Here is a 25,175-nt window from a genome sequence, read left to right on the forward strand (position 1 = left end):
TTTTTTTTTTTTTTTTTGCTTTTTTAAAAACTTGAAGTATATTTGGCATACATTACATAATTCTTTTTTTTCTCCTTACAACATTATGTGCTTTTCTTCCCCCACTTTTCTCCAATCTAATTTTTCACGGGATAACACGTATATATAGTTGTCACTTAAGTTTCTTATAGTTGCAGTGTTCTTATACAAAAGTCTCACTGAGAAATGAAAAGTTAAGTTTCGTGGTTGTAAATTCTTGTGAAAGTGGTTGTGACATAATGCAGCTAGACATGATTGAATAGCATCACACTATCAAGAATTTTTTCCTCCTCTAATCCCACTTCCTAAAAATGTTTCATATACATTTCAAGATATGTTAATTTGGGGAAAATACTACTTCTAGTAGGGTTGTGTCACAAACTCATATATGCTATATATTGGAGAAATGCAACAAAAGACAGAATTAATCTGATGCTTTGGAATTTTATACCTGGTTTTTTTTCTCCCCTGCTTCGTCCCTTCCTATCTTTCTCCTGCTCTCTCTCCCTCCCTCCCTCCCTCCCTCCCTCCCTTCCTTCCTGTCCTAAAACGTTTAACTAGATTACAAACTCCACAAGAACTCCTTCACTGTTATATTCCCAGGACCCGAGTAAGGTCATTTGTGGGATGAATGAGTGAACTGTAATAGTGCTTACACAGTGCAATGGAAGTCATGGAAATCACTCTCTAGGGAGAGATGGATCATTTTGGATAATGCAGATGAGTAGACCCCAAGGAAGTGACAGACTCACTACCCAAATATATTGAAAAATGTTCTTTGTCAATGATATAGTGAAGTGTACACACTAGTTTTTGCACTCTATGTAAGAAGGACATTATAACATTAAGATACACACATATTTATATGTATATGTGTGTATATATATATATGCACTATATATGTATGTGTAAATTCTTTCTTTTCATATCCCCAGGGGTATTTAATCTTGTGGAAAGATTTATAAAATTCCTCCACTATGTAGAATATAGGTTGTATAAATTGTTTTTATCCTTCTTTAATTACATATTGAAATAACTAAGGAGAAGACTAATGACATTTTAACTGTTCTTATCCAAGTCTTTAAATTTCGTATGCTTTAAAAAGTCTGTTTTGAAGTTTACTGTTTCAATGGTGATGGTTACATTTCTCGAGAGAAAACGTTTGACATGTTGAACAGTCTACACCAACAGTCACCTGAAGAAGAGACTGATGAAGGAATAAACGAGTTGGTGGATATAACACTGAAGAAAATGGTAAGAATAAAAAAAAAACTGTAATTCATTATATCTAATCAAATGGATGTTAGATAAAGCTAAAGATGAAGAAATGATTTATTTCCCTATGTAATGAACGTAACCATTATGAGGGCAGGAGTTTGTTCTCTGCTCTATCCATTGCCTAGAACAGTGCCTGGCTGATAGTGGCTACTTAAAAAATATTTATGGAATGCCTGGGTGATTAAATGAATCACTACATTAAATGAATGTTAATTTTATTATTTTAAAATATTTTACTATCAGTAAAACCTCATTATTTGGGAAGTGGGGTGACAGATTCAGTTCTTTTAAAATTGGATGCAAATGTAGTCTGTCTTCATGACTTTTGCTCTCTAATCCATCTAAACACTCATAATAAGTAATAACATAATAATAAAAATAGTTGTCCCTTATAAATTGTTTACTATATGCCAAGCCCATCACAGAACTTTAATATATGAACTCATTTTATCCTCAGAACAACTCTATGAAGTTGAAATCATTATCTCTACTTTGCAGATGAGAAAACTGAAGTGCAGATAGCTTTATACAAGGTCATGATAGAAAATGAGGTTGCAGAATTCATCTTTCAATGAAACTAATAATACCTCTTTATTATGGACATAGTGATCTCTTTTTCTTACTGTGACCCTAAACTGGATACCAGTGAAGGTTTATGACTCTAAGGCGGCCCGGGCCCAGCTCACCTCCATTACTTTGGAGCTCAGGAAAGTAACAGATGATGAGGTCTGCCGAGTCTCAGATTCAGCTAACACAGACTTCAGGATGTCCTCTTCCATTAGAAATACTTAAGAGCCATGGCTAAGGCTGAGGGTAGACTTCTTGAGAGACAGTATGCTTCCCACTACCACACCCACCCCCTTCTTTTTTTGAAAGAAAGTTATGGAGTGAATCTTTTTCTGAAAATTATTCAAACCTTTCTTTAAACTAGACTCTCAGCAACCCTGATTTAGTTATGCCCAGAAGTGAAAAAACAAGGACCCATTAAATCAAATCCAAATTGGATTAAGCAGTTAAAGGTATTTATAATCTACACATATGCTCCCTCCATGATTTAATCTTCCATAGTCCCTGTCATGAATACTCCATTCCAGGCTGGTCTGTCTTCTTCCTGACTTGCATTCCTGCTTACTGTCATAATCCATGTTGGGCCATTCGTCTGCATTTCCTCCTGACACCTCTCCACCTATCTAGATCCCAAACATCCCTAACGGCCTAACAGTAATCTGCAAGCTGCTTCTCATGACCCTAGTCCATCTTGAATTGTTACTGTTCTCTCAGTGCCTTGCTCCTTATTAAGCAACTTCACTTTTATACTTTTTACATTATATCCTTATCTCAAGTAAGAGATCCTTTGAGAAACAAAGCTAAAAATTAAGCTTAAAAATCTTTGGCACTTATTTTATCACAAAAGTATTATAATGGGCTTCCTCTAATTTTCTGTCTTATTTCCCCAATTAGGGTATAAGTCCGTTAGGGACAGAGTTTTTATATGTCTAAGGTAATTCAGGTATCTTAGCCTGTTTGGGCTGCTGTAACAAAATATAGACTGGCTGGCTTAAACAACTGGAATTTATTTCTCACAATTCTAGAAACTGGGATGTCCAAGATAAGGTGCCAGCAGATTCACTTCCTCACTGAGGGCTCTCTTCTGCCTTGCTGACAGCCACCTCCTCAATGTGGCCTCACATGGCAGAGAGAGGGAGCTTTGGTCTTTCTCTACTCACAAAGACACTAATAACATGATGGGGCCCTACCTTCATGACCTCATCTAAATCTAATTTACCTCCTGAAGTCCCCTACCTCCAAATATCATCATATTGCAGGGGTTAGAGCTTTTAAGACATGAACTTGGGAGGTGGGGAGAGACAAACATTCAGTTCATACCAGGTATGCCTATTAGACTAATAGGAACAAAGTAAGTGGGCTCCATAAATTAGTACCTTTTGATTTGTGTAAGCAATGCCTACAGAAGTGTGAACTTAACAGTTTGACTTGGTAAAATCTTTTATTCTAGACAGTTATTTTCCATGCAAAATTTAAAATTACTCTATCATTTATCAAGAAATTATCTCCTCTCTAGGATTATGACAGTGATGGCAAGATATCTTTTGCAGACTTTGAAAAAGCAGTGAAAGAAGATGAACTTTTGTTGGAAGTGTTTGGACCATGTTTACCAGAAGCAAAGGTACAGTGCCAGCAGCCAAACTGGTTGAGGGAAAATTTCAAAGGATCAGAAAAGAAATACTTGCTAGACACTTACCTCTGTAGGACTTCAACACACTACTGAAGTTCGGGCAACCATGAAGATCTCAGCCCCATCCTAACATTTGGGACCCAAGACAGTAGTGACTAATTATATTCAAGACCTTTTTTGAGCTTGTAACCACCTTAGCCATACACAATTCTTAATTTCCTGTAAATATTTTCCCCAAAAAAACCCGAGGTATATTGGCTTGCTTAAGGGATAGAACAGTAAATACAGAGTGGATTCAGCAAGTACCCACCATAAACTGCTAGGAGAAAACTTGATCTCTTCCTCTTGTTTATTGTCAAACAATGAGAATAAATTAAACTTAAAATTTTGGACACGTATAGTACTTTATAGTATTTTATTTGTGCTCATGAAGGATTTTCGAGTATGAATATGACAAAGGTTTTCTGAGCCAGAAGAGTCAGCCTGATAATTAATTTCACTTATTAACATTAACTTTTTTTTTTTTTTGCGGTACGCAGGCCTCTCACTACTGTGGCCTCTCCCGTTGCAGAGCGCAGGCTCAGCGGCAATGGCTCCCCGGCCCAGCCGCTCCATGGCATGTGGGATCTTCCCGGACCGGGGCACAAACCCGCGTCCCCTGCATCAGCAGGCGGACTCTTAACCACTGCGCCACCAGGGAAGCCAACATTTCCTTTCTTAATTCTTCCTTTGACCAACTGTGCTTTGCAAACGTGATGTAGGAAGAAACTTTTTATTCTCTGCAGTAATTTAGATCGTGATTTTGTGGATGAAATTTGCATACTGTTAAGCTATCCTCAGCTGTCTCAGCTCATCTAACTTGTCCCGTTATCGTTTATTCTCACATTTTAATTTTGTCTGGGAACCTGATGGGTGAAAGAGTTCAGAATAATGGACTGGATTGGAGTAATTACTTAGGTTCAGATGGAACACCAATGGTTCTTCAGCTGCTCCCCAACTGTTCATCTGTAAGCCAGTTATCTAGAGCCTTACTATTCGAAGTGTAGTCTGTGTACCAGCTGCAATGGTATCACCTAGGAACTTGTGAGAAATGCAGAATCTCGGACCCCACCTCAAACCAGCTGAATCAGAGGTTTTGTTTTTGTTTTTGTTTTAAGTGCTTGACACAAGAAAGGTTTATTTTTTCTCTCATTGTGGTCAAATTTTGTGTATGCTGGCAGGGACAAGGAGGGCTGGCCTTCACACAGTCACAGATCAGGAATCCACTCAAGAACACAGAACCCACTTAGCAGCTCCTCCCTTTAGGGCTATCAGAGAAATTTTTTTTTAATTGAAGTATAGTTGATTTACAATGTTGTGCTAATTTCTGCTGTATTGGGGTAAAATACACCTATCATAACATTTACCTTCTTTTTTTTTTTTTTTTTTTTTGCGGTACGTGGGCCTCTCACTGTTGTGGCCTCTCCGCTGCGGAGCACAGGCTCCGGACGCGCAGGCCCAGCCGCTCCGCGGCATGTAGGATCCTCCCGGACCGGGGCACGAACCCGTGTCCCCTGCATCGGCAGGCGGACTCTCAACCACTGCGCCACCAGGGAAGCCCAACATTTACCTTCTTAACCAATTTTATGTGTACAGTTCAGTAGTGTTAAGTACATTCATGCTATTGTGCAACCAATCACGAGAACTCTTCTCATCTTGCACAACTGAAACTCTATACCCATTAAACAACTCCCAATTTCGGCCACCCACCAGCCTCTGCCACCACCATCAGAGTCTGCATTTTAATAAGACAACAGGTGGAGATTCACAGCACCTTAAAATCTGAGAAGCCTGATCCAGAGAGAAACTTGCTTTTTCCAACTCTATGCTGAGGTGACTAATGTATTTTTTTAACTGAGAGTGCAGCAAAAAGTATAGTTGACCCTTGAACAACATGGGTTCGAACTGTGAGGGTCCACTTGTATGTGGATTTCTTTTTCAATAAATACATACTACAGTACTGCATAATCCATGGTTGGTTGAATCTGAGGATACAAAACAGCAGATATGGAGGGCAGACTGTAAAGTTATATGTGGATTTTTGACTGTGTGGAGGGTCAGCAACCCTAACCCCGTGTTGTTCAAAGGTCAACTATATATCTAATTAATTACCTCACAAGGAGGTAGAGCCAGACAGACACCTTGCCTGCAGCTTCTTTTAATACCATCCACAACTAAGTGCCTTCCTAGCAAGTTTGAATCAGTAAGTCATAAATGAAGGTGGAACTTCCCAACCTTTATATTCAAATTCAATCCATTAGGCAAGAGGCCCTTAGGACAGGGAGAAAAACAGACACCATTTTGTATGGGCCTCCTTAGGTTATTGTTATCAGTAAAAAAAAAAAAAAAAAGGAAACAGTCTGGACATACTTGGATTTCCAATTACATGATGCACTGCCAGGAAAAAAAAAAAATGTGGATGTGCTAAAAGTAGTGGTAATAAAAGTCTAGCATTTACAAATACTGATTTGTTTCTGCCATAGATGAAGTCAATTACTCTTTGAAGTTAACTAAAGTATATAAGCTTCTAATTTTAGCTTTGTTCTAATAGTTTAACTTTTTTGCTTTATAGAATTGTCTTGATTTTGAAGCCCTGGCATTCCAACACATCCTGACTTCTAGATTTTGAATGTGAATTACTCAAAATTATTAAATTCAGAAACAGATCCTGGTTGCCTATATTTATATTATAAAGTTTCTATATTTGCTTCAATTAATTTATATATAGTGATTGCAGTGTGAGAGGTAGTAAGAATGATTTCTGTAATATTAAGTATGGATCAAAATAACATCTATGATAAGTAATGATTAATTAATTAATTTGTTTGTTAAGTTAACCAACAACCTTAGATTTGGGGGCACATATTGTGAATCAGCCATTCACAACCCTCTTTTCTCTTGCTTCCTCAACCACAGAAGTTGGAAACCCAAACATTCAACATTCTAGACTCCTCTATAAGGAACAGCCACGGGCCCAGTTCTAGCCAATAAGATGTAACTAAAGTCACTGGGTGGAACTTCTGGAAAAGTTTTAGTTTTTTTAAGGGACATAATTGGCTGGCATGTATTTTGTCCATGATAAACTAATTTTAAAAGATGAAACTATATGAGACAAGTAGGCTGAATGAAATTACAAAGAGGAGTGCATTAAAAAAAAATACCAGCAGGAAAATCTCTTTAAGAATTAAAATGACAGCCTAAAAATAAAAAATAAATAGGCCTTTAAAAATATTAGTTTACTGCAGACAATTTATATTCTTCTTCTTTGTTTTAAAGGATGACTTCCACGCACACCTTCCAGCTTGTCCTCTGGAGACTTCGGCACAGATGAAGTTACCTAGTTTAAAAAAAAGAGAACCACCAACACTATAATTTTTATAGTACAAGAGTAATAAACCATTAGAATAGGTAGGATATACATCCAGTAGTTTAATCTTTGCCATCACATTTAAGGCAGTTAGCCCAAGTTCAAGGTGCAGCCTACAATCTAGGCACAGAGCAAAGTTTTCTGTCCAAACATTGATGGGAGTAAAATTTCTAAAGCTATTTAACAAGAAAGAAATTTTGAGGGGAGAAAAGTAAACATATGCTCTACTTTAACATTCCTTTATAGATCTGTTATTTTATGATGAAGTCACTTGTAATTTTATAAATACAGATAGATACCCTGGTTATGCATAACTTGAAACACTTATAATATTTGATATATTTAGAGACATTGAGGCTCCAGTAGGGATGGGGGATGAAAAATTTAAAGAAATAAGCAGAAAATGCTAGAATCCTCAATTTCTTAGGGAAAAATGAAATCAAATACATCAGAACAACGTAGACAGTATAAGTTAAAGCACAGTAAGACAGTCCTCACTTAAAATGGAAAATTATTACAAACTGTAGTAAACTGTATTTAGTGTTTCTCCTTTTTGTTGTTCTACTATTTCTATATCTAGGATTTGGACCTAACTCTTTTTTTCTGGAAAATACAGTCAGCTCTGTCTAAGATAGCTATGTATCTGTATCTATGTCTCAGTTTAGTTGTATCTGAACGAAGGGTGCCAGTACAAGCAAAAAAATGTTTAAAGAAGCTTAAGCATAAAAACTGTGTCCATGGATTTTTATTATTATAAAACAATTCCTCATCCTCAACTGGATAATTTTGAGGTTAAAAAAGGGTACATAAAGAATCTACCTTAGCCTCTCTTAATTACATTGTAAAATACATGTACAACTATGTGAAAAGCACTTTCTGAACCTGAGTTCAAGTATAAGAGAATGGTCTTTCTCCAGCAGATTATGATTTCTGAAAGGCTTGCCCCACGATAAGGTATGTTTCAAACGCTAACTCAAATGTTAACTTTCTTTTATTTGTGCTTAGAAAATGGAAAATGGTTATGTAAATAACATTAAAAAACTGCTACCTAAGTAGAACAATCTAGCTCTAAACTATTTAAGAAATTTTAAATTCAGACCTTAAGGCCTAATCTTTAGAAATCTCACCTTCCTTTATGGCTATCTGTATCAAAGAAGCAAAATAAGCATTTGAATTTTATGTAATTTGTAATTTTGAACTTGAGAAATAAATTGTAATAATTTTCCCTCAATGCAGTAGTTCTCTATGTTGGCTCATATTAGAACTATCTGGAGAGCTTTTAAAAAAGGGAGGGCCTGGGCTCCATTCTCACAGATTGATCTAACTGGCTAAAACTACTGCTTTTATATTTTCTACTTAGAGTGATATAAAATGTTTAAAGCAAGGATTAAAGGTATCAAAGCAAATACATATCTGTGAGTCAAATTCAGTTATTGTACTTCAAGAGAGAATTGTAGGAAACACATCTAAAAAGTAAAAATGAAAAAAACAAGAATGATAATACTGTAGTTCCCAGAAATAAGTCTCCATTCAGTTGTTAGTCCTGTAACCAAATCGTCTCTTAAAACGTTTTTTTGTTGTTTTTTTTTTAATGATCTTACCTCTTTAAGTTTACTCCGAATTAAATTCGCTGTTGTATTCAACGAGTCATCATGCATGTCTACTTTAGGAATGTCTGGTAACTGAGGGCCAATCATAACCTCATTACTACTTGTGCTTGCTTCAAGAAGAGTTCCATGTTTACAATCATCTTCTCTTCTTCTTTTCCGCTCCTGCAGTTGTGTTGTCCTAGGCATAAATCTGTCAACTGCCTCTGAAGGAGTAATAGCCTTCTGTGCGCCAGGGAAGGCCAATGAATTTTTCAAAGTTTTCATCTGCATTTTCTGCAGAGAGTCATAGTGGTTACAATGCTCCAGTGTTTCATCATGGTTTCTACCATCCTGAGAGGAGTTTGATGCTCTGTCCACATGTTCTCCTGATGAACATGTACATTTGGGGGAGAAACAGCACAAAGGCAACTCACAAGAATAAGGAAGACAAAGATCTGAGTTCCCAGTAGATGTGTTCAAAGAGGCTGCAGGAAATCCAGAGGTCTTCGAATAGAAGTCCTGTCTAAAATCTTTTGTATCTTTATGCTTCTTTGTCATGTAATGATCTTTATATTAGAATTTAAAAGGTGAGAGAAAGGGAAACAGAAATGGTTCATTTATTGTTTTCATCATTCAGAAACATGTACTTTAAAAAAGAAACATTACTTTAAGATGTTAATGAACACTACCCTAAAAAATTTACTTCTTGAGTAGGGAATACATTCACATGGTTTAAAAGCTAAAAAGGATATCTGTCCAGTATGTCTTACCTTTCTTCCTCCCACTTACCCCTCTTTTTCTCCTGTAATACCCATTTCTCTTAACCTTTCTGCTTTCCAGTTAACTCTAAATCTTGCAGAGTTTTTCCATGTCATTACATAGAAAACTTTATGGCTTCAAAGTATTTTACTATATGAATGTATCATGCTGCTTAGTTTGTATTTGTAGCTTTTAAAGGAGACAATACGCTGGGTCCGTATTTTATCATTTCTTTGGTCACACATACAGGTTTTCCTGAAGCTAGTTATTCACACAGGTTAAAGTTCAGCATCTACAACTGACCAGAGACTCCCAACAGCTCTCGCCAAAATTTTAGGTAAGTTTTACACTTTATTTCTCTCTTTACATTGCCACATGCCCCTTACTCAATCAGCCATAAACTCATCATATTTGATAGCTGTATGGACACTGTCTTTGTCTTTTAACCAAAGGGTGGAAATTTGGTAATTTGAGCCTCTGGAACTATTCAGATTTCAGACCACACACATTATCTTAGTCCAATTCTGACTGCTCTAGTTCTACAGTCCATGTGCCAGATCCTATGACTCCATTCCGTGCACTGGGAATTTGTGTCTAGGGCAACTTGGATGGGCACATTGGGCATCTGGCCAGCTGGTGTTCATCAAAAGTGGAACTTATCCACTTTTTGCAGTTGTAACTGGCCTGCACATCAGAGGTGTTTCTCACTGCCTTTTGGTCAAAGCCTTAATTCTTCGGCATGGACACAGGCTTTTCAGGCTTTACTTCCTGTCTCCTTTTCTCTTATCTCTCACTGAAGCTGTGTTGTGGTTATCATGTACTACTCACTGCTCCTTAAAATGCATGATGCTCATTTATTCTTCTGGCCCATCTTTCCATCTCTTCCTCTTCCCTTCCAAGTAATGTCTACTTACCCTTCAGAACTCAGCCACCTCTCTCATCCTTAGGAAGCCTTCCATGAAACAACACCTCTCCCTTCCCAGCCCAGATTACACAGCATTCTGTAAAGAACCCTGTAGTCTACAGATATTGAAAATTGTGATCCTTTACTTGTCTGTTTTCTCACTAGACTGGGAACTCCATGATGATAAACGTAGCAAAATATCTGACACGTAGGAGGTGTTGTTTAGTAATAGGCTTTCCATACCTTTATTTTTAGTAGTTCTTGCTACATAAGCATTCCTCTCTTGTAATTTTTTTCTGGTTTCTTCAACTGTCTCAAATTCTGGAGCATAGCACACATGAAGCAATCCACCAAAGAAACTTTGTTCATCCATTTTTCTCTTGGCTATCCTAAACAGAAATACGTATCATGGTTTACTAATCTAGATTTACTTAGGATGAAAGCTTAACTAGTATACAATACACTGATCTAAAGAGCAAAGTCCAGCTTTTGCTGTGTATATATATTCTATAGCTTGGGAATTAAGATGCTCTGCTTGTGGATGGTATTGACCCTACTGATCCACTGCATACTCTCTTAGAGCCTTTCCTCCCCTCTCCCAAGAGTCTTAATAGGTTTTAACTAAGTCATCCACACAAGCGAGATTCCCTTTAACCAATATAGGGTCCAGCTTGTTGGTCTGAGGTACACAATCTGTGGTCACGAAATAGAGATTTTTCTCTGTGTTAAGTTAAATGGCGCTTGAGAGTTAGCTCATACCTAATTCAGCCTTTTCAGCACAATGTTTTCCTATAATGGAATTCATATGTAAGAAATTAGTTAAAAATATTATTATTGTAAACCTTCAATAATGGAGGAAATATTGAATATGTAACAAATAGAAAATAAGAGGATGATATTCATTCAACAAATACTTATTGAACATCTATGACGGGCTTCCCTGGTGGCACAGTGGTTGAGAATCTGCCTGCCAATGCAGGGGACAGGGGTTCGAGCCCTGGTCTGGGAGGATCCCACATGCTGCGGAGCAACTGGGCCCGTGAGCCACAACTACTGAGGCTGCGCGTCTGGAGCCTGTGCTCCGCAACAAGAGAGGCCGCGATAGTGAGACGCCCGTGCACCGCGATGAAGAGTGGCCCCCACTTGCCACAACTAGAGAAAGCCCTCGCACAGAAACGAAGACCCAACACAGCAAAAATAAATTAATTAATTAATAAACTCCTACCCCCAACATCTTAAAAACAAAACAAAACAAACAAAAAAAAATCTATGACTGGCCAGGAATTACTACAATAATTAAGTACTTCTGTGCCCAGGGAAAATGATAAGAAATATTCATTGAGATTTTACCACGTACCAGGCAGTGTCCTAAGTGCTTAAATGCTTCACTTGAATTAACACTTTACAACAATCTTATGATGAAACTAAGGCCTGGGGAGATTTATAACTTGGCCATGCCCACATTGGTTTGTGGAGCTAGGATTCAAATCCAGATGTCACACTGCATGGTCTACTGTCCTAGGTGGTGTGGGAGATGTAAAAACTCCTTAGAATGAATGCACAATGAGAAAATATGCTTCCCTCACCATAAGGAGCTGGCAAGTTGGTTAGAGCAGTGAGATTATACATAAGAGCAACTGGACAACACTACATGACCCTGTGTACCCAAGTGTTATTTGTAGCACAGAAAAGAAAATAAGAATTTTAATAGCCATGGAAGGATGGGTCTTGGAGTGTATTAGTGACAAGAATAGGAATCAACATAAAAAGAGATAAGGCATTTCACATTTCAGCCTTATTGGAGCAGAGAGTTTGTTATATATAGAAGGATAGAAAAGATGGGTCAATTCACATAGGTGCATAACAATAAGAAACTCAACAGCTAATCTTTTTTTAAGATTTTTTTGATGTGAACCAATGTTATATATAGAAGGATAGAAAAGATGGGGTCAATTCACATAGGTGCATAACAATAAGAAACTCAACAGCTAATCTTTTTTTAAGATTTTTTTGATGTGAACCATTTTAAAAGTCTTTATTGACTTTGTTACAATATCGCTTCTGTTTTATGTTTTGGTTTTTTGGCTGCGAGGCATGTGGGATCTTAGCTCCCCGACCAGGGATCGAACCTGCACCCCCTGCACTGGAAGGCGAAGTCTTAATCGCTGGACAGCCAGGGAAGTCCCTCAACGGCTAATGTTTATTGCATTCTGAACAGAAGGCATTTGCTAATCCCTTTACGTGAATTACCTCATTTCATCCTCACACAACTTCAATAAGTAGATCCTTTTACCATACAGATTTTACAGAATACGAAAACAGGTTTAATGGGGTTGAATAACTTGTCCAAGGTCACAATGTTAGTAAGCAGTGGAACCTGAAAACTTACTCCAAACCCAATCTTTAATCTACCACACTACACGACAGAAAATTGTTAAGTATGGGAATGATCTATGGACAGAGTTTTGGTAAAGCTAACACTTAAAAAAACTGGAGAAAAATAATAACGGCCATGTTAGGTTATTGGGTAATTCAGGAATGAATGAGAGAGGCCAAAATGATACCAATGAGAATGGAGAAAGTGAGACACTGCTTAACTTGCATATTACCTTGCACTTTGTAAATTAAGAAATTTAATAAGGTAAACTTCTGTAAAGTCTTCTGCTGGGTATTCGTCCAGAGCATTATACTGTTCAATTGCACCATACAGAGCAAATCGCTCAACTAATTCCTTCATCGCTCCCACTGCAGGAACTCCTTGTATTAATAAGTACCGAGATTCCAAATTGACTGTATATACCTAAAAGAAATGCAGACACATTAAATGTATTTCACAAATAAGCCTAAGACAAATCTCCTATTAAAAAAAAATTGAAAACAAGAACTATTCTGTTCAGAGGGTCTGCAAAAAATAATCAAAAATTTGCCCCTCTCTCTGCATAAAGAATTCACCTTACGTGTGAAGGCCTCTAGCTAAAGCACCTAATAGACTACCTTCAATCGACACGTTTTCCATAAGTTGGCTCGGTAGATACGACAGGAAAGAGTTAACATAGTTATTGAGCGTTACCGTGTGACAAGGACTAGTGTAAACGCGAATGATACAATGACTAAAACACAGCCCTGTTTTCACGGAGCTGAGGTTCTAACAGTTGGCTAAAGAGATCGCAAGAATATCTGGTACTTGAGTACCAGCGTTCCTCACACATCTCCAGTGAATGGATGTGACCGCAGCCTTTCAAGATTTTATTTACGTAGGCTAGGCATGTGAAGCTAGAGCTCACATAAAGCTACTGAGGACAGCGAATGAAACCAAAATCACTTTACCTTGACAGCGCGAGGCCGTCGCCCCTCCCGATACTTGGCCCGCGAGTCGCACACAGCCTTTTGGACGTGGTGGTCGAATACGCCACCAAGCTCCCCGCCACTCGACGCCATCTTGCCGCTTTGGGCCCTCGCAGAGACGACAACATCCGCCTCGTTGCCCTCTTGTGTATCCAATAAGAGAGAGGGCTGGGTCAAGGCGTGCCGAGATTGGCTGAAGAATCGACAGCGTCAGCCATCGTTTCCTGTGAGCGAGAATTCGGTGAACGAGGTGCCGCCCCCCTGCGGCGCGGCGGAGAGGCCCGGAGAGCCGGAGCAGGCTCGCATGCCCCTCCCACTACAGACGCTCGGCAGGGCTATGGGCGGGACTAGGGGCGGGGCCGATCGATCTTCTCCGGCTTCGACGTCCTCGGCCTGCCGGGTTAGCCCGGGTCGGCTAGGGTGAGCGGCCGCGGGAACAGCGCCTGCGAATGATGTGGGGCGGCGGTCGCCTGGCAGGTGCGGGGGGTGACGGGGCGGTCGTGACCGTGGCCTTCACCAACGCTCGCGACTGCTTCCTCCATTTGTCGCGGCGCCTCGTGGCCCAGCTGCATCTGCTGCAGGTAACGCGCCTATCCCGGACGGGATTCCTGGCCCCGAGTCGAGGCACCTGGTGGGCCGTCTGCGGTCGGCCGGGACCCAGGTTTGTTAGGGACGCAGCGGCCGCTCAGGCCTCTCGGGGCGGCGGGACGCGGGCTGCTTTGCCCGGGCCGCCGAGCGGTTCAGAGGCCAGACTGTGGGCCGGTCTGGGCGGTCTTTGCAACCATACCACGTCTAATGCAGCCCCGGGCCTTTGAGTTAACTTGCCGCATTCCAGGTCTTTTACTCGGTGAAACTGGGCTTTCAGACATCCTGATATTCTGTCACTGCGTTCAGCTATTCCTCACTCCAGGTTGGAAAAACTTTTGAAAAGTCGGGTTTGTCTTTTTGGGTTTTGTTTTGTTTCATTTTTAAAGAGTGTTTTTTCCTACCAATGATTTCCAGATGCCTGAACGGCTGTGGCCCGGGCCTCCAGAAGGAGGGGCAGCCTTGGTTTGTGGAGCCCCTGTAGGTTAACAGAGACTGAGCCCTGTGTCCCACGAGCGGGATAGGTTAATAAGATGAAGGTTCTTCCAGCGTCTCCGTTACTCGGAACACCTCTGAGGTGTGCTGGGAATGTGCAGTGAGATTATGCATATTTGGACGTATGTAGTTAGGATTACTTGAACCTCTGCTTTCAGTTGCCGTCTGAACATTGTGATTGTGGTAGTTCATAGCTCTAACCACATCCCTACTTTCATTATTTTAAAATAGAGGCACCTGGCCTACGAGTTTGAGTGTGCTTCTGGGGGCAAAAGGATAGAATATTCGAAATCTTGGAAAATCCTGGATGCCTAGTACCCCACTACTGGCTAATCCTTGCGGGAAATATTTAAGAATTTGCAATAATTTCAAATATCCCACCTTTCCATTTTAATAACTACTTTTCTAGATTATATTTGCCCCGTCTTTCAAAGCACGTTAATTTCAACAGATCCTGCTATTATTTGTTTTACCATAAAGTAGGTAGTCTCTTGGCCCTAATGAGCTCCCTTCATGGCAGGAGATGAGTTAGTTATGTCACCAGATTCCAGGTAGAGCCTGCCTGCCCTGTGCTCTCAGTCAGCTTTGATGGAAATTGTCCACAGTGCCTTCACATCTCCACCTAATGAGTTTATAGGAAACACTCCCCACCTGATGAGTTTATAGGATTGCTTCCTTACAGTAGCTCTAAAATGTGGATGCTGTGTTGCATTCATCACTATTTAAGAATTTAGTGGTCTTGATCTATTTAAAAGTTTTTTAGCCTTCAATAAGTATTCATAGGCATTAATTCGTAGATATATTTTTGAAACTTAAATCCCTTTAGCCTTGGAACAAACTGTTGTTTCGGTCCAGCCTATATCAGCAGAATAGGCCAACTTTTCTCCCCAATTAGAAAAGTAATACATGTTTTATAGGAAATTTGGAAAGAATGGAAAGTTATAAACAAGAAAATAAAGTTACCCATAATCCCCAAACCTAAAGATAACTAATGTTAACAGTTTGAATCAAACCTTCTAGTTTTGTTTCTAATCTCTATTTTTAACAGAAATGGAGTCCTACACACACCCTTATATGTAGTTTTGTATCCTGATATTTTACCTTAGAGTTATTATAAGTGTTTTATTTTGTTAAAAGGTAATTGTCACTTTTAGTGGCTAATTAGTACTCTGTCATAAGTTTGACATAATTTAATTGTTCACTGTGATGGAATGTTTATATTGTATTCCATTTTTAGACATTAAAAGTAATACTGTAATTATATTTTAATAAAAGTTAAAAATAACATCTTTGTTGTATAATATATAATAAAACATTGTTTTATTTTCTGGTTATTTAGGATAGGCTCCCAGAAGTATTGAGTTAGAGGGCATAGATAATTGTTAAAGTAGAAAGTCATGAGTCGGGAGTTAATAGGTTGAATTATTTTACTTCAGCTGAAGCATTGAATACATAATACAGATAATACTGTAATGGGTAAAGGGTCAGAGTGATGATTTTCTGGCCTGTGTCAGATTTACCTTTTTTTCTTTCAGTTTTGTGATATAATTGGCATACAGCCCTGTGTAAGTTTAAAGTGTACAGCATAATGATTTGACTTACATGCATCATGAAATGATGAGCACGATGTTTAGTGAACATCCATCATCTCATATAGATAAAAAATTATAGAAGTAGAAAAAATGTTTTCCTTGTGATGAGAACTCAGTGTTTACTCTCAACAAGTTTCATATATATTAATGCAACAGTGTTAATTGTATTTATCATGTTGCAAAAGGCTTTAAAAATACCGATGTTCTGGTTCTTCCTCAGTCCTACTGAATCAGAGTCTTGGGGAGTGGGCTTCAGGCATCTGTAGTTTTAGAAATATCTTTAGGCTACTTGGATGCACAAAAAGTTGAGACCCGTTGTTCTAGAATCACAGAATATTGATGGTGAAAGAGAACTTAGGTATCTAGGTCATTTCTGTACTTTCATGCATGAGGAAGCTGGCCAGTCCATTTCCATGCAGTTAATTTGCCCTCGTCTGTAACTCACCTGCATCATCAACACTCGCCTCCTCGCTGTTTCTTCCATAACCCAGCTTCCCACTTCTGTGCTCTTACTCAAGCTATTCTTCCCTAAAGCATTTTTCCTCATTCCACGCTTTTAAAAACAGCATAATTCTACCTCCTCCACGTAGTTTCAGATTCTCTGTTGCCCACATTTGTCTCCTTTTCAAAACTTCACTGCAGTGTTTATGTGACACAGCTCACTTGTTATATTCTGTTCTGTGTTTTAAGTATTGTCTTCTTTTGTTTATCCAAGTCCTGTTTCAGGACTGGGTACCCAGAGGATCCTTTAACTCAGGATTTCTTAACCTTGGCACTATTGACATTTTAGGCTGGGAAATTTCCTGTTGCGGGGGACTGCCTGGGTATTGTAGGATATTTAGCAGCATCTTTGGCCTCTACCCACTAGATGTCAGCAACACCCCTCCTCCTGGTCGTGACCAAAAATATCTGGAGACATTGTCAGATGTCTCCTGGGGGAGAAAATCACCCTCAGTTGAGAATCACTACTGTAACTCAGTTACTTTGTCTGCATTACTGAAACAGGGGAAAGAATTCATATCCACACTGAGGGCAACCAAATGAACCTAAATCACCCTCCAGAAATAGCCATTTTGTCATTTCCTTTGTGTTACCCAGGCCTCGGACCTGGCCGATCCTAAGGCACTGCAACCTATGGTTTCACCCAGCAATTCCCTTCAAGTGATATGGATACCATGGGTTTAGGCAAAAGCAGGTCAGTCATTTGTTGATTAGATTGAACTCCTGGAAAAGGGGCTTCTTTTTCTCTAGGCTGTCCTTTTCTTCTCTCTACCTGAGGGCCCAGGGGCTCTGTGGTCCAAGTGAATGATTTTTGACGTAAAAATGAACTCAGAACATTAGTCTGCAAAGTTTATATCTGAACATATATTATGACTTTATGGGGCTGATTACTACCTTTTGACCAAATGAATAATTGAAGTATTTTTCATATTTAATGAAGTTGATTTTTCCCTTTTCCAGGGAGTTGGTGGGTTCTCCTTTTTGATATTTCAGGGCATATTTCATATTTCCTTATTTAACATCTGTGGTTTTAAAAGTTTCTTCATATGAAATAGGGCAGCTGATCTGCATTATATGTCAATGACTGATGAAACCCCGTAAAAAGTTTTTAGGGGATTGGTCACTTTGACTCTTATAATCTCAGCTCACATAGTTACAGCTGACCTAGTAACTGTGGACTTTGACTGCAAATCTGAGTCTCTTTCTACTGTATCACATTGTTCTCAGTGGAAAGATTTTGTCATCCAGAGTGGTGGAACTGTCCTGTAAAGAATTGTAAGAAGGACTTCCCTGGTGGCGCAGTGGTTAAGAATCCGCCTGCCAATGCAGGGACATGGGTTCGAGCCCTGGTCCGGGAAGATCCCACATGCCACGGAGCGACTAAGCCTGTGCGCCACAACTACTGAGCCTGCACTCTAGAGCCTATGAGCCACAACTACTGAAGCCCATGCCCCGCAGCAAGAGAAGCCACTGCAATGAGAAGCCCACGCACCACAACGAAGAGTAGCTTCCGCTCACCACAACTAGAGAAAGCCCTTGCGCAGCAGCGAAGACCCAGTGCAGCCAAAAATAAATAAATTTAAAAATATATAAATTATTTAAAAAGAGGATTAGCCAGAAATAGACTAACATGTTTGATATTCACATGGGAATACCAGTAATTCCTTTTTTCCCTTCCAGGTTTATATATTTCCCAAGGTTTCTTTAATAGGTTTGTAATTTTTAAATCATAGAAAACATTTTTTAATCCTTAAGCACAGGCATACATATTTTATATAATTGCTCTTAAGAAGAATAAATTTTATACTTTGCTTTTTTTAACTTATGTTTCCATAGTTCAAGACTTTTAAAAATTATTATTTAAAAAAAATTATTACTTAAGAAGCTGCGTAATATAAAATTTCTGGAATGTACATAAGCTATTAACAGTAATTACCTCTGGGAACAGGGACCAGCCCTCACATTTTATGCTTTTATACTTTTTGTGCTTTTACCATGTATTACTCTTCTAATAAATAAATACTACTACATTTTTATTGATTACATGTTTCTACTTATTGACTTATACTTTACTAAAATGGTAAATTTACAGCTTATTTAGTAATTTCCATATTGCTAGACATATAAGACAGTTCTAACTTTTTTTTTTTTTTCATAGAGGAGTCCTAAGTTTCCACATAGAAAATACTGAAGAGATATGTTCTGGTGTAGTTTTTTCCTTCTTCTTTGAATCATTAATTCTAAATAAGTAAGTAAGGTCAAAGGCTGTATAAGTTCATTGGCTACCTGTTGCCATTGTAAATTCTGGAATGGTTGAATCAATTTATAATGCCATCATAAGAATGTAAGGGTATTGGTTTCACCCATAGCATCACCATCATTGGGTACTGGAAAAGATTATAGCTTTTTTGTGTGTGTGTTGTACACGGGCCTCTCACTGTTGTGGCCTTTCCCGTTGCGGAGCGCAGGCTCAGCAGCCATGGCTCACGGGCCCAGCCGCTCCACGGCATGTGGGATCCTCCCAGACCGGGGCACGAACCCATGTCCCCTGCATCAGCAGGCGGACTCTCAACCACTGCGCCACCAGGGAAGCCCAGATTATAGCTTTTAAAATGCTGTGACAAATGTGGATATAACAGAGTGCTATCAACTATTTATAGAACTCTTTTTGTATGTGTGGATTGCAATAGTAGTTTATCTTTTATGTGAATCCAGAGAAGCATGTAAAAACTTTCAAAACTTTTCTCCCCCATTTCTTATTTTTTGAATAAATAGAATCAAGCTATAGAAGTATCCTGGGGTCACGAGCCTGCTTTCTTGAGCTGGGTGGAAGGCAGACATTTTAGTGATCAAGGTGAAAATGTGGCTGAAATTAGCAGACAATTTGGTCAGAAACTTGGACTTTCAAATGGGGAACAGGTAAGCACAAAATGTGATGACAATGACTTTCTTCTGATGTCACATAATACAGCAATAGAAATAAAAGTTCAGATATATTTTTTAAGGCGGTAAGATGACACCTAACTTGTGTGCTACTATAACCAATCCAGGATGTTCAAGTTGACTATAACTGTTGTTAAGTCACTATCTACCATATACTCCATTAAGTCATTACCTAGTAGTCTCCCATGGTCCCTAGTTGATTTTGTATTCTACTATTTTACTCACTTTCCAGGTACCTTAATTTTGTTTTTGTGCAATTTTTTTTGCTATATGAATTAATGAGTTTTACTTACTATTATTGAGCTTCATTTTATTTGTTTCTGACAGATTTTCTAACCTTGCAGGTTCATACTTGATTTTAAAAAATCTGTCCTACAAAAGAGAGTTATTATTTTTCCAGTTTCGTCTTGCCTGTGAATTTCATGTGCTTAGATTGTAAACTCTAAAGCTTAAGGACTCATGTTTCTCTTCATTTTATCATATTCACCAGTTTATGGTTTTAACTATTTTAAACTGCAGAAATAATACATATTCAGTACAAATGTTTTACAGTTGAAAGTAGAAAATGTTTGTCCCTTTCTCTAATCCCAGCCTCAGAATGATTGTGTACTGTGGGATCTCATTAGACCTTCAGGATTTAAAGAATGAGATCATACATATTTTCTGCAATTTTTTCCCCCACAAACTATATCAGAGATCCTTTCCACATATTACAATATACATTGAACATGTTTGTATATGTATAAAGTGAAATAAATATTAAAAATTGAATTGCCAAGTCTAGGGCACTGCACATTTAAAAATTTGATAGACGGGGCTAAATTGCTTTCTATTACCAGTTTCTCACAAGAATACTGAAGAATGTCACATCTTTTTTTTTTTTTTTTTTTTTTTTTTTTTTTGGTAGGAAGCCCAACATCTTTTTAACTTGTTTTGAACACAGACTAATTTTTTTCATGCATGTTTCTGATAATGAGAATAGGCCACTGATGAGAAATCCATAGGCCTAGCACTAGTCTTTTGCTTACCTTAAATTTTTGCTAGAATCTTAAAACTTTAGCAGCTTAGTGACCTTAGAAATCACTAACTTTGGTGCCTTGCTCTGCAAACCTAGGGAGATGGACTATTTTGCCCAGGATTGCATAGCAAGTTATAGTTCTGCTCTCTTTGAGTATATGGCACTTCCCTATGGGAAAAATCAACTTCCTATTCCTGATGTTGATGTCTTTATCAGCACCCTGAACAGTCCTGCTTGTTTTTAATTCCCATTTGCTTCAAAGTGAACTTCTATCCGATTTTCTGCACATTCTTTGTATTGTAACAACACCACTAAGGCACTGTCTCGCAAACAATCATTGATAGGAACAGAAAGTGGACTGGCTTGGCCAGGATGATAGCTTCTTGTTTTGTGCTTCCTTAGAGTCACCGCTTTCAAATAGGGTATATGGGAGGTACTGAGGGAAATAACTGAGGAACAGGTGAGGCACTTGGGGAAAGTCTGCTCCAATCCACAAAAGGCAGAGAAGGAGCATTTAATACTCAGTGGCTTTGGATTTTACTCCTCTAATCCCCAGAAATGCCCATAGAAGAGGAAAGAAAGTAAGAAGGTTAATTCTAAATTCTTGAGAGACACTAGAATTTCCTGTGTATCTATAGACTAGAATGAGGGGATATTTGTTTTGCTATATACATTTTAGCTGTGCATGATTATGCTTCTAAATAGTTGGTTCTGATCTCTATTTCAGTGTGTTTTTTACTTTTCCAGAAGCAGCATGGCTTGAAGTTAGTTATAAAACTAAATTGCAGAACTGCTAGAAATAATAGTATTTATATATAAGATCAAGCCATGACTTCATGACATTATTGTTTTTTCTTGCATTTTTAACTTATATTTCTTTTCTTTAAATGGCTATCTTTATATTATTTTTTAAAACTTATATTGTGCTAGAATGTATTTTCCTTTATTTTATAATTGGTTGTAAAATAATTTTTTCTGAAATGCTGAGTATATCAGGGCCTACCTAAGGACTACACACAAACACACATGCACACAAAATTAATTACGTAGCTAAAGAGAGAACTTCTTATTTTCTAGGGATATAAAAAAGGCTTTTAATAGTAGTTTTGTACTTTAATGTTTTCCAGGTGTTTCTCAAGCCTTGTTCCCATGTGGTGTCTTGTCAACAAGTTGAGGTGGAACCCCTCTCAGCAGATGATTGGGAGATACTGGTAAAGAAAACAAAATGAGAACTATCCCAGTTTAAAGTTAAACTACTTCAAAATATCAGTGTCTTTTTTTTTTTTAATTATAGTTGATTTACAATCTTGTGCTAGTTTCTGCTATACAGCAAAGCAATGCAGTTATACACATACATACATTCTTTTTTTTATGTTCTTTTCCATTACGGTTGATCCCAGCAGATTGGATATAGTCCCCTGTGCCATACAGTACAACCTTGTTGTTTATCCATTCTAAGTGTAATAATTTGCATCTACCAACCCCAAACTCCCAGTCCATCCCTCTCCGCCCCCCTTCCCCCTTGGCAGCCACAAGTCTGTTCTCTGTGTCTGTGAGTCTGTTTCTGTTTTGTAGATAGGTTCATTTGTGCCATATTTTAGATTCCACATATAAGTGATATCACATGGTATTTGTCTTTCTCATTCTGACTTCCTTCACTTAGTATGATAATCTCTCGTTGCATCCATGTTGCTGCACGTGGCATTATTTTGTTCTTTTTTATGGCTGAGTAGTATTCCATTGTGTATATGTACCACATCTTCTTTATTGATTGATCTGTCGATGGACATTTAGGTTGTTTCCATGTCCTGGCTATAGTGAGTAGTGCTGCTGTGAACATCGGGGTGCATGTATCTTTTTGAATTATAGTTTTGTCCAGGTATATGCCTAGGAGTGGGATGGCTGGATCATATGGTGGTTCTATTTTTAGTTTTCTGAGGAATCTCCATACCGTTTTCCATAGTGAGTGCACCAACTTACATTCCCACCAACAATGTAGTGGGTTCCCTTTTCTCCATATCCTCTCCAGCATTTGTTACTTGTAGACTTTTTCATGACGGCCATTCTGACCAGTTAGAGGTGGTATACCTCATTGTAGTTTTGATTTGCATTCCTCTAATAATTAGTGATGTTGAGCATCTTTCCATGTGCCTATTGGCCATCTGTATGTCTTTGGAGAAATGTCTATTTAGGTCTTCTGCCCATTTTTCGGAGGGGTTATTTATTTTTTTGTTGTTGAGTTGTATGAGCTGTTTGTATATTTTGGAGATTAAGCCCATGTCTGTCACATCATTTGCAAATATTTTCTCCCATTCTGTACGTTGTCTTTTTGGTTTTTTTATGGTTTCTTTTGCTGTGCAAAAGCATGTAAGTTTGATTAGGTCCCATTTGTTTATTTTTGTTTTTATTTCTATTGTCTTGGGAGACTGACCTAAGAAAACATTGATACAATTTAGTCAAGAGAATGTTTTGCCTATGCTCTCTTCTAGGAGTTTTATGGTGTCATGTTTAAGTCTTTAAGCAACTTTGAGTTTATTTTTGTGCATGGTGTGAGGATGTGTTCTAAGTTCATTGATTTACATGCAGCTGTCCAACTTTCCCAGCACCACTTACTGAAGAGACTGTCTTTTTCCCATTTTATATTCTTTCCTCCTTTGTCAAAGATTAATTGACCATAGGTGTGTGGATTTATTTCTGGGCTCTCTATTCTGTTCTGTTGATCCGTATGTCTGTTTTTATACCAATACCACACGTTTGATTACTGTAGCTTTGTAGTATGGTCTGAGAGAGTTATGCCTCCTGCTTTTTTTTTTTTTTAACCCCTCAGGATTGTGTTGGCAATTCTGGGTCTTTCATGGTTCCATATAAATTTTTGGATTATTTGTTCTAGTTCTGTGAAAAATGTCATGGGTAATTTGATAAGGATTGCATAAAATCTGTTGCCTTATTGATTTTCTGACTAGAAGATCTGTCCATTGATGTGAGGGAGTGTTAAAAGTCTCTTACTATTATTGTATTCCCATCAGTTTCTCCCTTTATGTCTGTTAGAATTTATTTTATGTATTTGGTGCTCCTATACTGGGTGCATATATATGCTGACAAGTGTAAAATCCTCTTCTTGTTTTGATCTTTTTGTCATTATATAGTTTCCTTCTTTATCTTTCTTTATAGCCTTTGGTTTTTGTTTTTTTTTTGCGGTACGCGGGCCTCTCACCGCTGTGGCCTCTCACCGCTGTGGCCTCTCCGGACGTGCAGGCCCATCGGCCATGGCCCATGGGCCCAGCCGCTCTGCGGCATGTGGCATCCTCCCAGACCGGGGCACGAACCCGCGTCCCCCGCATCGGCAGGCGGACTCCCAACCACTGCACCACCAGGGAAGCCCTAGCCTTTGTTTTAAAGTCTGTTTTTTCTGATATGAGTATTGTGACCCTCACTTTCTTTTCATTTCCTTTTGCACGAAATATCTTTTTCCATCCCCTCACTTTCAATCTTTGTGTGTCCTTTGCCCTAAGGTGGGTCTTTTGTAGGCAGCATATTGTAGGCTCTTGTTTTTTAATCCAGTCTGCGACTCTATGCCTTTTGATTGGAGCATTTCGTCCACTGATATTTAAGGTAATTAGTGATACATATGTTATTTATTGCCATATTAAACCTTGTTTTTCAGTTGATTCTTTGCTTCTTCTTCCTTTTTGTTTTTCCTTTTGTGGTTTGATGATTTCCTTTTACTTTATGTTTGTGTTCTTTTCTTTTTGTGAATCTATTGTATGTTTTTGATTTGTGGTTGCCCTGTTTTTCAAGTATGTTAACCCCTTCCTATATCTGCTTGCTTAAGACTGATAGTCATATAGGCTCAAACACATTCTAAAAAACAAAAAAAAAGAATCTGTATTTTTTTGATGTCCTTTTTTACATCTTCATGTTTATCCTTTTGCTGTTCCTTGTATTTATCATCACTTTCACAGACAGGGTTTTTTTTTCTCTCTTTTTGATCTATATACTGGCTAATTTAAGTGGTTTACTTTCCAATCATGATTTCTTCCTTCCTATATCTTCTTCTTTTCTATTTAGAAAAGATCTTTTAATATTTCTTTTAGGATAGGTTTAGTACTGCTGTATTATTTTAGTTTTTGCTTGTCTGAAAAATTCTTTATTTTTCTTCCTATTCTAAATGATAATCTTGCTGGGTAGGATATTCTAGATGGCAGAATTTTCCCTTTCAAGACTTTGAATATATTTTGCCACTCCTTTCTGGCCTACAGTGTATTTGTAGAGAAGTCAGCTAATAGCCTTATGGAGGTTTCCTTGTAATTAACTCTTTGTTTTTCTCTTGCTACCTTTAGAATCCTTTCTTCATCTTTAACTTTTGCCATTTTATTATAATATGTCTTGGTGTAGGTCTGTTTAGGTCCGTCTTGTTTCTGTGCTTCCTGTATTGGGATATCTGTTTCCTTCTTTAGGTTTCAGAAGTTTTCGCCGTAATTTCTTCAAATACATTTTCAGTCCCCTTTTCTCTTTCTTCTTCTGGAATCTCTGTTATGCCTAGAT

General features: G+C 38.3%; 3 protein-coding genes across 5 annotated transcripts in view; 2 read left to right on the plus strand and 1 right to left on the minus strand.

The window, feature by feature from the left end:
* LOC112414578 (EF-hand calcium-binding domain-containing protein 1-like) overlaps positions 1-3,692 on the plus strand; it is a 14,509-nt gene extending 10,817 nt beyond the window's left edge. Inside the window, 2 exon segments of the mRNA XM_024767126.1 lie at positions 1,124-1,272; positions 3,380-3,692. Of these exon segments, the coding sequence (XP_024622894.1) occupies positions 1,124-1,272; positions 3,380-3,586 (356 nt within the window). The 3' untranslated portion in view covers positions 3,587-3,692.
* Positions 3,693-6,198: 2,506 nt separating this feature from the next.
* Positions 6,199-13,603, minus strand: RBM48 (RNA binding motif protein 48). The gene is made up of 5 exons (XM_024767125.1): positions 13,479-13,603; positions 12,761-12,951; positions 10,395-10,540; positions 8,501-9,054; positions 6,199-6,869 (listed from the first exon to the last, which is right to left on the minus strand). Exons 1-5 carry the CDS (start codon positions 13,587-13,589, stop codon positions 6,783-6,785), a joined length of 1,089 nt encoding a protein of 362 aa, XP_024622893.1. The 5' UTR covers positions 13,590-13,603; the 3' UTR covers positions 6,199-6,782.
* Positions 13,604-13,911: 308 nt separating this feature from the next.
* Positions 13,912-25,175, plus strand: part of PEX1 (peroxisomal biogenesis factor 1) — a 72,574-nt gene continuing 61,310 nt past the window's right edge. For all 3 annotated transcript variants that reach the window (XR_003006180.1, XM_024767114.1, XM_024767113.1), the window contains exons 1-3: positions 13,912-14,077; positions 19,445-19,588; positions 21,758-21,841. Coding sequence is in view for 2 of the 3 variants with exons in the window: in XM_024767114.1 (XP_024622882.1) it covers positions 13,946-14,077; positions 19,445-19,588; positions 21,758-21,841 (360 nt within the window). In the remaining variant the exon portion in view is untranslated. The remainder of the gene's footprint in view (positions 14,078-19,444; positions 19,589-21,757; positions 21,842-25,175) is intronic.

Source organism: Neophocaena asiaeorientalis, unplaced genomic scaffold, assembly GCF_003031525.2.
Source record: "Neophocaena asiaeorientalis asiaeorientalis breed wild unplaced genomic scaffold, Neophocaena_asiaeorientalis_V1.1 scaffold70, whole genome shotgun sequence".
Taxonomy (NCBI): Eukaryota; Metazoa; Chordata; class Mammalia; order Artiodactyla; family Phocoenidae; genus Neophocaena; species Neophocaena asiaeorientalis.

Excerpts from the sequence above, each read along its gene's own strand:
- RBM48 (XM_024767125.1), bottom strand. The coding sequence starts at position 13,589 with ATGGCGTCGAGTGGCGGGGAGCTTGGTGGCGTATTCGACCACCACGTC. Across the intron at positions 12,952-13,478 it reads GACGGCCTCGCGCTGTCAAG|GTATATACAGTCAATTTGGA; the intron begins GTAAAGTGATTT and ends CATTTCTTTTAG. Across the intron at positions 6,870-8,500 it reads TTCGGAGTAAACTTAAAGAG|GTAACTTCATCTGTGCCGAA; the intron begins GTAAGATCATTA and ends TTTTTAAACTAG.